This window comes from Equus quagga, chromosome 8 (genome assembly GCF_021613505.1).
Source record: "Equus quagga isolate Etosha38 chromosome 8, UCLA_HA_Equagga_1.0, whole genome shotgun sequence".
In the NCBI taxonomy this organism is placed as follows: domain Eukaryota; kingdom Metazoa; phylum Chordata; class Mammalia; order Perissodactyla; family Equidae; genus Equus; species Equus quagga.
This window is the reverse complement of record NC_060274.1, coordinates 76,603,042-76,617,131: the sequence shown is the minus strand read 5'-3', so window position 1 is coordinate 76,617,131 and position 14,090 is coordinate 76,603,042. Positions and strand designations below refer to the sequence as shown.

At 35.0% G+C, this 14,090-nt stretch overlaps 1 protein-coding gene across 1 annotated transcript in view; it reads left to right on the top strand.

The window, feature by feature from the left end:
* Positions 1-5,998, top strand: part of TMEM196 (transmembrane protein 196) — a 51,271-nt gene extending 45,273 nt beyond the window's left edge. The window contains exons 3-4 of the mRNA XM_046669038.1: positions 1,755-2,009; positions 5,939-5,998. Coding sequence (XP_046524994.1) covers positions 1,755-2,009; positions 5,939-5,998 — 315 coding nt within the window. The remainder of the gene's footprint in view (positions 1-1,754; positions 2,010-5,938) is intronic.
* The last annotated feature ends 8,092 nt before the right edge of the window (positions 5,999-14,090 follow it).

Here is a 14,090-nt window from a genome sequence, read left to right as displayed (position 1 = left end):
CATTAATCAACTATAAAATTTATCCTAATCCATCACTGGGTTTTCAATCTTGGTGATAAGTACTATGAGACATTCACAGTAAGGAATGCTGATTAAGTTAGAGAAATAAAACTAACTACTTGTGCTTCTTTCTGCTTGTCATGCTATTTCGTTGTGCTGTTTCATACATCCATGGCCTTACTCTTCACTGGGAACTGCGTGCCCTTAGCTTGGATGACGTGTTTTCAAGGAAACCTTGTCTGAAACTTGTGGTTGGGCTAAATTCCCCTTCTCCCTACTCTGAAGGCAACCCATTTACCCTTCTTTTTTAATATTTGCCATGTCATGTTGGAATGTTGTAACTTCTCTCACGCAAGACTGCAATGTACTCAAAGGGAATAACTATGAGCTATTGTTTTTCGTAATGCCAACTGCTGCCTCACTCAGGGCTTAACAGATGCTAGGTGCTCAATAAGCACTTGATAAACTCAGCTAACTGTCAGCAACAAATAATACCTGATAATGTACAATTAAATGCTGAAGTTATATAGCTGCTTGTTCTGTAGAATTATGGGAAAGGAGGAGATCAGTAAAGTCTAGGAAGGCTTTCTGAGGAAGTTAGGACTAGATTTGGGCCTTACATCTAGGAGTCCAAGAAAGAAGCGAAATAATTTCCAGGAGATGAAAAATATCATTGCAGTGGGAATGAACAAGCTATACTGATGGACAAGAGAGGTGACTGGAATAGAGACTGTGTTCCAGAGAAAAATAGAAATAAGGTTGGATAATTAAGTTAGTATCATGAGATGCTAGTATTATGAGAGCCCATAGGAGAATTTAGTATCATGAGATCCCATAGAAGAATTTAGACTAGATGCAACTACAAAATAAAATTATTAAAGCTATTGGAATATTCAATTAAATTTATTAAATATTCACAGAATATTAACTATGCAGAAAGCATTGTGCTTGTTTCGGCCAAGGATCTTAGGATATTTAGGTTGAATAAAACGTCCCGTTCTATTGATAGAGACCTAGAGCAAACCAATAGGAACAAAAGGAAAGCAACATTTGGTGTTTCTCCAAAACAACCAACCAAACAGTATTTTTGGAATATCTCTTGTGTATTTGTCATTGTGGTGCCACTGAGTAACAAAAGATTTGTAAGATAAAGGGCCAGTTTGTAGGGAGTTCCTAAACTATCTGTGGGGGAAGTAGATACACACATAATAAAATTCTTATGAATGAAAACAGCAGTTAACTAATTCCCTAAGCTCACACAGCCAGAGAAATATAAAGATTTGAGGCTCAGTGGAACTAATAACAATTCAATGAGAAGGTATTTAGACATTTTGGGAGGATTCACATAGTGAACTGGATTTGGAGACAGAAAATCTGGATTCAGTGCCTAAATTTAAGTGTTATCTGCTCACCATTCATTTTCCAAAATGTGTATTACTATCTCTCTCAGAGGATTACTGGCTGGGGTAAGTGAGATGAAGACAAATTTTCTTACTTCAGAGTTTTTATAAGCTGTATCCCTAGCTTTTATATAGTTAGCTATTAATTCCCGAAACACTATGGTCTGTGTCCTCTCCATTGAGTCAGATTGCATAGAATCTTGGTGAAAGGATAGCTCCTGTCCTTTAGGAAGCATCACATGCATCTTCTCTTTATTGTAGTTCTGCCATCCTTGACTTGCAGCAGGACAGTGCGCTGTGTTGGGGTCAACTTTGCTTCCTAAACTTTAACGCCTTCTTTCTTTTTCCTATCAGATGATCCTCTTTTCTGCCTGCTGCATCTGTGGACTCATTGGGGGCATCCTGAATTTTCAATTCCTTCGGGCAGTGACAAAGAAGACCTCTTCCCTCTATCCTCTGCATCTTGCCTCCATGTCTCTTGCGTGCATTGGGATCGGGGGCTGCACCCTCTCTTCATGGCTCACTTGTCGACTAGCCAGCTATGAACAGAGGAGGATGTTCTCAGAAAGGGAGCATTCGCTGCATCACTCTCATGAAATGGCCGAGAAAGTGAGTTTTGTACCTTTTCCTCTCACTGCTATCCTGTGATGAAGATGACAGTCAAATCTAGGTGAATCAATTTGCAGCTTTAGATGAGAATTTAAGGAACTGGATTTTATAAAAGTTTGGTCCTATTAGGCTAAGAATAGGAATTTATTATTTTTTTCTCTGCAATTCTAGATACACCTATTTTCAACATGATTTTGTAATCTATCTGTACAAAACACAGTTCCTAAAATAGCATTTCATGAAATATTGAATGCCTTATAAATATGGATTTCATGTATTGTACTAAGGAAAAACACATAAACTAAATACACACTCAACTCAGTAATGCCAGTTTTAGAAATCGGATGAATTCCCCTTTCTAGCTCACCCCTTATGCTTGTAAGTAGATGCATTTGATTATGTAAATTGAATTTTCAAACATAAAGGGGCCTTTTAATAAGGCAACAAAAAAGCCTTGCTTATCAGTGCAGATATTACAATCCACATAAAGCTTCATTTAATTCTCATCTAAACTTCATGCATCTTTGGGTAGCTTTGCCTGTATTTTAAATAATGTTCCTTGCATAATTGTTTCATGAAGCCCGTTCAAACAGGAAGTTACATTTTTTGCATAAAAGGACAAATGACATAGTGGGCTGTCTGTGTTTCTACTACATTTTGCACATATTTCTTAATTCAGTTCCTGCTTCTGGATCTGTTAAGGAAAGATAAAATATCTGTAAAATAAACTCACTAAGATACGAGCCACATCATATTTTACTTGATATCATGGAAATAGAACTGCTTAACCACAGAATAAAAGAAGGAGTAGCAGGAGTTACTACTGAGTATTTCTTTATGTTATTTTGAAAAAAAAAATATTCTGTAGTTTTATGTGTTTGCATTTCATATACAATATACATTCAAATAAGGAGAGTAGCTGCTCTTAAATTGTTCCAAGAAAGCAATTTTAAACAGATCTACATGTGTCTTTCAAAAAAAAGAGTTAACAGTACAAAAAGCAGGACTGGTTATTTAAAGAAATGGGTTGTTAAAAATAGATTATCATTGTATAATTGGGTAGTGGCTCTTCTGTGTTCTATTTTTATATTAGTGTAATTTAGTTTTCTGTATATATGTTTGTGCAATATTTATTGTATGATTGTTATATTTATATTAGAGATTGAGGGCTATTGAAATAACCGACTTGCCCAGCTGCCCGGTGGTGCCCCCGACACCCGAGTTACCTACAAGGTACGCTGATTTCTAGGGAGTTACCATGTTGTAATGTCACTGCAGGAAGCACTGCCTCTTGTAGGAAGCCATGATGCCAGCAGATCAGTCTGGACTGATGCTGTGATGTTGCTCCTCAAAGTATAACTTTCATGAGAACTGCTTTGAGGACCTGACATAAACCTACATGGCAGTCTTGCAGCTTGAAAGTTGGTTGAGTATTTAAAATATTCAGCCTCCCTGTAAGCATCCAAACACACTTCTGCTTGGATGATTCATGACTCCTTTAATCTCTGCTACATCATGGTTCTGACTCAGTATCATCATTCACAGACCAGAATTTTGTTTTTAATAATAGATGTGTCTGACAAAGAGAAACTGTGTATCTGCCTCATGCCAAAATTGCATGAGCAGATAACCTAGATTTGACACTAATACAGTAAAAATTCTGTATGAAAGCTTTCTCCTTGTAAAACATCTAATGTGATACATCAAACTTTTTCCCATATTTTGGATTGCTGAAAATAAATAGTTGCCATTCTTGCTTTGGTTAAACAATATAACTGGAAATATAGAAAGTCACATAGATACTATGGCCCAATTGCAGAAAGTATATCCATTTGCAAATAGTCATATTTGGTCCTGCTCAAATTTAGAGTATAATCTTGTTAAATTGGACATACCTATTTGCAAACAACCTGAAGATATTCATCCATTTAAAAACTAATTTTCACTGTTTTTCCTATCAGTGATTTTACTGTGTCCATGTTAAGATGCATTTAATTAGGAAAATTCTTGTGTAAGATTTTTAAAAACTGGATTTTTTCTTAATCCTGCAATAAAAGATTATACATTAAATTAGCTTTCTATGTTTTTTAAGGTACTTTTTGAATGCAAAGTCATTTTAGAGGAAGAAAAGGTACCCAAGAATCTTACTTCTATAAATTCATAAGGAAAATGTGTTTTTGTCCCAGTAGAAAGAATAGAAAAATATGTATGAGTAAATCTTGTTAAAGATCATTGTGGAGGGATCATTTATACTCATCTTTCCACCAACAGTGAGCTTTTGAATGAAGCCTCAAATCAGGTTCTTCTCCATAAACTTAACCTCAGCCCAATAACCCCAATGTTTTCAGACCAACTTTTACCACATATATCTCTAGCAGAGCCAGCATCTCAATTACACTGAACCACACCAGACCATAAAGGCAGGCTGCTGGCTCCAAATGTTCTTCTCCAGCTTCTGTCAGAGCCATTACCCCAAAGGGGTTTGAGTTTTAAGTCTTTCCTTCTGGTAATTTCTCAGCACCTTACTAGGGGAGATATCATGTATACCCAGGTACAAAACAACACCCCAGGACCTGGAAGGGGCCAGGCACTTTGCGTGGAGAGACGGGTCTGAATGTGAGAGTAGGAAAGATTTCCAATGCATATTATCTCCTTTCTCAGAATTTTCTTGGAAGAAATTCTACCCTATCTCCTAAAAGACTACAAAGTTTTCAAAAGCGAAGTTGGAAAACCAGGCCAATTCCTACTTTCTAGTCCCTCATTGATCCTCCTAAGCAACTTTCAATACCACCCAACACAAGAAGCAAGTCTCTTTATTCTATTTTATATCCTGTATTGAATTTTCAAAGAGAAGAGAGAAAAATGAGGCATGGATTCCTTTTCACCTTTCAAATAAATACTTGGAAGAATTTCTAAAGGTTACAAAAGCAAACATATTAGTTTTTAATTTTTAATTTACCCACACAGATATTAGATATAAACTGATAGGCTGGAGACAATTGAGAAAATAACTTTCATTTGAATTTCCTTTAATATATTTTTGCAAATAGGCTTGTTCAAGTGTGGAAAGATGTTGTCATCTATTTTCAGATAGTTTTGCCTAAATATTACTTATAATATGGTGCACTAACCATTACAAACGTGAATGGGCCTCACATCTCACTACCTTTAATCATGTAGAGAAGAGTTTAATGTTTAATGAAACATGAACTCAAAGCATCTAAATTGTTCTTAAATTAAGGTATTTTCTATAATTGCAAATGGAATTTTTATGTTAGTTTTATATTTTTTATATCTAAATTATCATTGCCTTCCCATGAGTTTTCCTTATCAACTTCTTAGTAATTGATACCTTAAAAAACACATTAAGAGGTTTTACTATTGGTGTTTTTACTGTATGAGTGATAGTGTCATGAAAAGTCTTCCCACTGTGATTTATCAGTGATCCACAGTTAGAAATAAGCAGTGATCCCCTTGGGCCTTTTTCAGTTCTTTGCAAAAAGGCCACACTTTTTTCTACAGAATAAAGATAACCCCTAGAATCTGTCGGCACTTTGTTGACAGGTTCAGCAGAGGAGCCTATGCAATGGGAAAAATGTGGGCATTTAATCATCTTCTTCTTTCTAGGTGAGGTCTTTCCAAAATAGAGTTGAGGAACGAAAGGGGAGACTCAGGGGACTGGGGACAGATTGAATTGTTTTTGTGAATAGAAGACTTCGGTCTAACAGACTGTCACTTCAGCCTTGTCATGTGCTCCAAGATGCCATGAAATTTCATTTCCTCAAGCACAACTGTATCAATCCTTGTTCTTCCCCAAAACTCAGCAAGTTTTTCAATGGCTTGAAATTTCTGCTTTGCAAACCCATTAACCAAATCAATGTCTTACTCTGAAAGTGAATTTTAATTAATTCATGTTATTTTCCTAACAGGAAATGACAGACAACATGAGCAACGGAGGACCACAACTGATATTTAATGGAAGAGTATAACCAATGTTTTAAAGAATGGAATATTTTTTAGGACTTTCACGACGCAAGGAAATACCAAAGGACTAGAAGATAAAATTAAAACAGTTCTTGCATTTGCTGTTGTCTCTCCTGAGCACCCACTAAAATTATTCTTCCTCGATTTGCCTCACTTATTTCTTCAGTTTTTCTTATTGGGTGAAGAACTTTCCAGAAATGTTCTAGTACAGTAATTTCAATAGACTTTCCAGATTATTCTAATGAAGACTTTCTAGGAAAAAATAAGAGGAATAGATAAAAAGAAAAATTCATATTCTACACAAACGCTATTTCACTAGCATGAGCATTAGATTTGCAATGACATATTTCATATAAGTAATTAAAAAGTGCAACTATTAAGAAATAACAATAACTTACTGATGTCTTTGTTTTGAAAGACGCTGGCTTCAAGAATGCCACAATTCAAAACCTCAGCAATGCCTTGTTGTAAAAACATTGTAATTATTTTCAACTTGTGAATGAGCTATATTTCATAATTTATTTGTAAACAACAAAAAACCTAAAGCATACAAAATAGGTTTTTTTAGAGAGAGAAAATACTAATCTGTATGATATTTTTGCATTTTTGCGCAAGAGTGAGAAGTTGTAAATGAATATCATTTAAGGAAAACAAATGTTTTAATCATGCTGTGCAGATTGATCTGCATGCTCACGAATGAGCCTAAGAATTAAATAAAGTATGCGTGTGTGTATGTGTGCATATATATACTGTAAATATAGAAAATATATATAGCATATATTTGTAGCATTCATGAATGTAAATAGGTAGTAGAAAAGAAATTGTGATGCTGCAGCGTATTATTAAGATTCTATTCCCATAGAGATGGGAAAGCTGTTGTTCAAGGCTTTTCTATGTCCACAAAATCACATATTTAATTTCTACTAAACTTGTTCATTTTTATTCTTTTGTTATGTCTGCTGAGTGTAAATGGCATTGTGGCTGATATTCATGGAGTTGAGTGACCTGAATAATGTAATATGAAGACAGATTACTTAACTATTTGGTTATTTTACCATTATTATGGTATTTATGTAATAACAATTATTGAGATTAATTTATAAACATAACTTTAAATCACATACTTCCACTTTTATAAGTATAGACATAATAACTTGTGATTATTCATGATATTTATATTTCAAACACTTTACAGCCCAATTAAGTTATAAAAAGGACAGATGCTCAAAAGATGAAGTTACAATTAGGTTTGCTGGAATTTAATTTAGGTTTTTTGCTTTGTTTGTTTATAATACAGACAGACAGTTTTTAAGAACACATATATCCAAAGAACGCAAAAGAGTTCTCTGTAGAAGGAAATAAAAAGATGGGCTTACATTTACACAGCTGGAGTCAATCCTTATCTTCCATAATGAAATGTTAAAATAGCAACCTACAACAATACATGTAGGCAAGAAAATATTTATGAGGATATAACCTCTGGAAACAGAAAAAGAACTCTAAAATTTTTAAATATATAACTCTCACTGTATTGTATACTTTTATTTTTTCCCCAAAGGTAATCAATTTTCAAGTCATTTTTTATGAGTTACTTATTGAACCATACTCATATTGAACATATTCAGTATGAGAACGTTATAATTTAGAAGCAAGATATGGGTTTTAATTGTGCTAACAAAATAACAATAATTCCAGATAATGGAAATCTGAAGGTCTTTTAGTTTTAGAGCATCATGATCACCACCAACCCTATTTAAATCAGCTCATTAAAAAATTCTGGCTGCAATAACTGGACTGTGGTTGTTTGGTGCAGTTTTTGAAGTCTCCCAGCTCAGATGAATAACTTCATTATCCAATAGATTGCAGAAGTTGCCCATAAATGCAACCTCAAATAATGAATCAGCATCATCACTGTTCATTTGATGCCACAAGCAGGAATGATCTCCATCACTGAAAATCTAAACTATATAATGAAGATATTTTGGGTGTATATGGTTCTACTGAGTTTACGCAAGGGTGTAGTTTTGTACTGAAAGAGTAACCACCTACTCTAATTTTAGGTGGCCTTTCTTTGTAAACATATTTGTACAATACAGAGTTATAATACATCAGTAAGATGTTTTAATGACTTTTGAAATAATTTATGAAATCACCCATTAAGGATGAATGTAGGCATATCATTGCTTTGGCATAGAGTTAAGAAAAGATGCAATCAACACAATTAGCCAAATAGTCTACAATGTATTTAACTAAGTATAGATATATCTTTAAATGTAATTATTTTATCCAAATACTTTCAGGGCTCAGTTATTTAGAGTGATTTATTTGGGACGTGTAGTGATTCTTTTTGAGGTAAGTAGGGGAAGTTAGGAAGACATTGTTCAAGTACTTGAAAATTTAATTTTCATAATACGTTGAACTATGAACTAGAATATTTTAAGTGATTACATTACAGTTTTAGTATGAGCCTATCTTGAGGAAAAAGTGATGTGATACTAAATTAGAAAAATATGTGACACTAGTGTGGTGGCGTGCTGTAGAGACTAGCTACAAAAAGGTGCAGTTATTATAAGCATAAAAGAATAAAAGTGGACTCTGGAAATTTTTAAACATGTGTGTGTGTGTGGACCCACCCACCCACACACACACACACACACACACACACATATATACAATTGTTTAGAAGTGAAACATGGTATGATGATTTCTATTGATATGTCTATGTAATAAAATGGTGTGTTTTGAAACTGCATATGGTGTGAGCTTTCTTTTCATCATAGTACAAAAAGTAGTGTCCCCCAACAGCTAGATGAATACATGTGCTGTTCTGAGATTGGCAGGGGACAGGACGTTGTGAACAAGGAGGCAGAGATAGTCCCAGCCAGAGGATATGGAATTAAGAAAGGGTATTACTTGAGATATAAAAGATTAAAGCATGTTCAAATGTAGAGAGGGAGTAGTTGAAGATACAGGACAAAATGAGCATAATAAGAAAGTGAGGTCCCTGAGGAGGCGGGGGAAATAAGATACAGATCATAGGAGACAAAATTAACTATAGATAGGACTGAGATAGGACTCACAAATGAATCCACAATGTTTAGGGAACTCTGCTCACCTATTTGGGTTTACCAAATTAGTTGCTACTGGCATTTGAGATGGACAATAATTCATTGTGCAGACTGTCCTATGCATTTCAGGCCATTAAGCATCTTTGGTCTCCACCAACTAAATGCCAGGAGGACACCCCAGGTATGGCAACCAAAAATGTCCTAACAAATTTTATCTGTCACTTTGGTAGGGAAGTATTGCCTCCTAATTTATAACCACTAAGGAAAACCCTTGAACATGATCCAGAGCAGCCAATGTGAATGCTACCCACAAGTGTAGACTTGAATTGCTCAGGGTCATAAACTCACTGTTCTAAGGTAAACCTATATTATCTGTACTATAGCCACTATCCTATCCATGCGTGATTATTTAAATTTAAGTATAAATCAATTAAAATCAAATATTCAGTTTCTCAGTTGAACTAGACACATTCCAAGTGCTAGCCACATATGGACAAATGTTAAAGAATATTTCTATCATCTCAGAAAGTCCTATTGGACAATGCTAGTCAAAAACACATAGACGGGAACTATTCCTAACCCCTAGTTCTTACACAGTCAACCAATTACCATTATAATAGAATGTATGAAAAGAGTTGGTAAATGCTCCATGGAATTTGAAGTTGATGGATCAGTTAAACCCATGGACTAAGCAAAACTAGCAAAAATACAGTGTAGGCCAAACCTTTAATAAAATTGAGAAGTTGCTTTAGAGATTCATGTTTAAAAAGATTCTTTTCATAGAAAGAGTCCACTAAATCACTATATATTTTATGTTTGACAGGTAAAATGAGATGTTGTATAATTCCTATTTTTGAAGAAATTTACTCAGAATATTACCACGCATCAATGAAAAATTCTGCATTTCTAGTTCTTGGGAAGGTGAGAACAATATGCTCCCCTCCACTATTTTCACTGACTTAGCTCGAAGCGGCATGTTTAGAAATCTTGTGTCTAAAAATTATTTAGCAAACACGCTTCAAAAACTTAGAGAGAGCATCTCAAGTACCATTTGGTTAGAACACAGTTTCCAAATAAAGTTTCAGAACTTGGCATTACTTCATTCTTTTCGCCCTTAAATCATTTTTCTGAAAATGTATGTAATATTTCTTACTCAAAGTATATGACAGCCAAGAAAATCAATTGTTCCAAATCCATAAATCACAGGTTGTCAGTTATTCATAGCAGAGAAAACCAATTCAGAAATTGCTGGAAATGTGGATGCCTACTAAAATTATACAAAAGGATATCTTTTTTACTCTTTTTGCCAAGAAAATTGTTTACTGAATATAAAAGTCTTTTACTAGGAATGTATTTCTCAAGGAATATATTGTAAAAAGTCAAACTCTAGATCTGAAAAAGTTTATTCCAATATCTTAATAGTTCAATATTATCTACATCAACTAATTATAGGCAGATACACTTCATTTTATTGGAAATGTTTAAGAACTAGGATCCATCTTTACTGTCCTTCATATGAACTAGGGACTATTTATTTCAAAGTTTCTCTGTCATTAACACAAAGGCTATACTTCTTTGGTCACACTATATATTGCAAGCTCTACCCCAAAAGCCAAAATGTGTTGTGTTACTGAAAATTGCCAGAGAGACTCTAGAACTCAGCTGAAGCTTCACAGAAAAACCTTAAATCTTGTCAAATTTGCATCAAGTCTTTTATTAACCATGAGGAATCAAGACTCATGACTGCTCCTTGTTATTAATCAGTCAGGATACTGGTCCCTACCTACCTAAGACAGAGGTCCTCAAACATCATTCCACAACATCCAGAGGGAGGGCTAGAAGAAATCCTGTGGGATTTCCTCCAAGGTCATTGCCCAGGAAGGAAAAGCTGAGGATTCCTTTGTGGCAACTCTACCAGCCAACACTGTCCCTCATTATAAGTAAGCCAAGGAAAGAGGCAACACCCAATCTTATTCACATAAACGTACTCAAGGACCCTAAGCTGTCTAGATGTCCACCGTCCTCATTACTATCCAAAAAGTCTTTTGAGATCTAGACTTCTCTGTCTTTCAGTCTTTTAAGTATATTAATACTTTTACATCAATCTCCGAGAAAAATAAAATAAACTAAAGGTTCTACGTCCTTCAGAATAAAAAGAATTGTTGGAGAGAATGTCAAGTTTCCGTCATAGAGTAAGTGATAGTAATATTAGTCTATTGCTATCTTTCAGCAAACAGGATGGCAGTGCAGGAGGTAAAAGACAACCATTTATCAAGTGCTATTATAATGTACATTGTCTATAAATGTGACTATTCCTTTGTCATATTAATATCATTTATTTAATATGAAATAAGAAAAAAGGGGGAAGACATCAGTATTTCAGCTGAAAGGTGAGGTCATTTCTGTCTGTACCCATGAATCTTAAAGCCATTCAATCAAATCATGTAACTTCTATACACTTAAGTCTGTTAAACAGACCACAGCTCCATCCCACATCAACCACTCGCCTTTTCTTGTTCTGCTTCTTCTAATTTCAAATCCAAATTTCTGGTTCTGTGGTGCTGCCTTGATTTCAGTTTTTGGCCCCTCTGTTTGAACCTGAGACCTCATCTCTCTAGTTGTCAAGCCTTGATGGCTACAGTCACTCACTCCACTCTAGACACTCAGGATTGTTTAACAGGACTCACTACTCCTGGGCCAGTCAGTGAAATTCAGCCTTGGCCACTGAGCCAGCAACAGCGAGTGACAGTAGAAGTTTCAACAATGTTAGTCACCTGGCAAACAGGCATGTACTCAAATTGGAAACAGGAATTCAAAGGAAGGATCTCAGATAACTAAATATAAAATGTGAGTTCCCTATAACTTGAATGTAGAAAGGTTGGAAAATCTAGGAGGTCATCGGAGACAGGGAGCTATAAGTGAGAAACTGAGGCAAGATCATTTTTTCCCTGGGCTTCATAACGGGATTGGATCAGTAAGCTGTAGAGAAAACTACTTTTGTCATGACCAAATTCTGCCTTTGTATGTCACATATGTTCATTTCTTGTAGTATCTGTGTTTTTCTTCTTTTAAATTTCTAGTTTAGCCTACTCACCTATGCCAAAGAACATCAGAGGAAGAGGTTTTATTCAAGCAGAGCTAACACTGTCAGTACCACTGTAAAGGTGATATGGTGCCTGACAGCAGGAATCACAAGAAAGTGAGACACGAGGGGAGTTACTTTCATTTGGTCATTGGTCCTCCTCACAGAGAAATACCCTGTTCAGCGTGAATCTTGGAGTCTCAGATTTTTATTTTACTAACAAATGTGGCTTTTATGTAGTGTCTTCCCTTGTAAAGTTCTGCGTGCTGTTTTGTTCTTTCACAACTGGGAAAGTCTACTTTGCCACTGGATAAAGATAAATTCAATATTGTAATAATTTCTGAAGCATAGAAGTATTAAGAACACCCCGTGGCCTTAAGAGGGAGTCTAGAATATGATTCATTAATATGTATTTTCTTTAATGACTCTAGTCATTAAAGTCATTAAATTTCTAATTGCATACCAAAATACACCATGTCTAATTTCATTTTTATTTACTTTTCGCCCTCAAATTTTTCATACTATGTCCTTTGGAATATATTTAATGTTAAGGATCTGTGAGTTCACACCCACACAAACTCTGCAGCCAGTATGTAGTTTATTAAGCTATAGCTTTAAAGTAATATTCAAAAAATAGAAAAGGAAACAGCTTTCTTATTTTGTTCTGCAGTGAGCAAAAGACAGATGGAAGTAAACGAGAATTTCCATAGGTACCCTTGCAAGCACTGTGTTTAATTTTACTGGCTAGATTTCTTGGATTTGAAAACCTTGAAAGAGGGGTGTTGAAACTCTGTTGCAGTAAGTTCTAATTGGGAAAAAAATAGGACCTTAAAAGAAATACTGACCCTAGTTTTCATAAAAGGACAGTAAATTACATAAAGATGGCATCATATCCTCAGAGTGGTCCCACCCCTTTCTGATGCCTTCTTTATTGCTTCCCAACCAGCCTCAGTGCTCACAGCTAGATGCACACGTGCCCATACACAAACACATCTCCAAAATTAATTTTATTATTTAAGCCAATCCTTCTTAACTAGAATCTTTCATCCAAAAGGGCTACATAGTTGCCTTCCTGGTAAGGAGTGAGAGATACCTAGAGAGATATCTAGATTGACAGATCCTTGCAATCTCAGGTAGGTGGGGCTAAGAAATTGGTATGATTTTATGTAAGTCCATATTTTAAAGTTTAAGGTTAAATATGTATATATTTATCTATATATCTATACTAATAAATAACTATATAGAGAGAGAGAGAATTCTAACACACACATTCTTAGGGAATATTCAGAACATCTAAACTATGGCCAAGAAACAAAATCCAAGCATAGAGATCCAGCTGTTTCAACCTTATTATGTCTGATTATTACAAAAGTGAGAAAGATGCAAATAATTACATAGAGAGAGATGAAAATACAATGATTACTTATGCTTTTTGCTCTTGTTGCTACCCTCATAAGCTCTTAATGTGATTTACAAATAATCCGTTCATTAAAACTGTGTGAAAACTGTATTTATACATTATGAGCAAGAAGAAATGTTGCCTATAGACTGCAGAAGTTGAATAAACACTGCCTTCTCATGGAAACTGTTAGTTTATATGTTCTTTGAGAAATTCTGAATTAATAAAAAATTTCAGATAGTAAGATAACTGAGGCAAAGTAGTGTTTAGGATAAAATTATCACTCACATAGATAAGCAATTTTTGTATAGCTTTTTTTTTTCCTGAGGAAGATTCACCCTGAGCTAACATCTGTGCTAATCTTCCTCTATTTTGCATGTGGGTCATCACCACAGCATGGCCACCGATGAGTGGTGTAGGTTCATGTCCCAGAATGGAACCCATGCTGCCTAAGCAGAGGGCACCAAAATTAACCACTAGGCCTGCCTTCTCTTATTTACAAATGAAAATGTGGCCGGAGGATATTTACTGTTAATTTAAAATGCTCG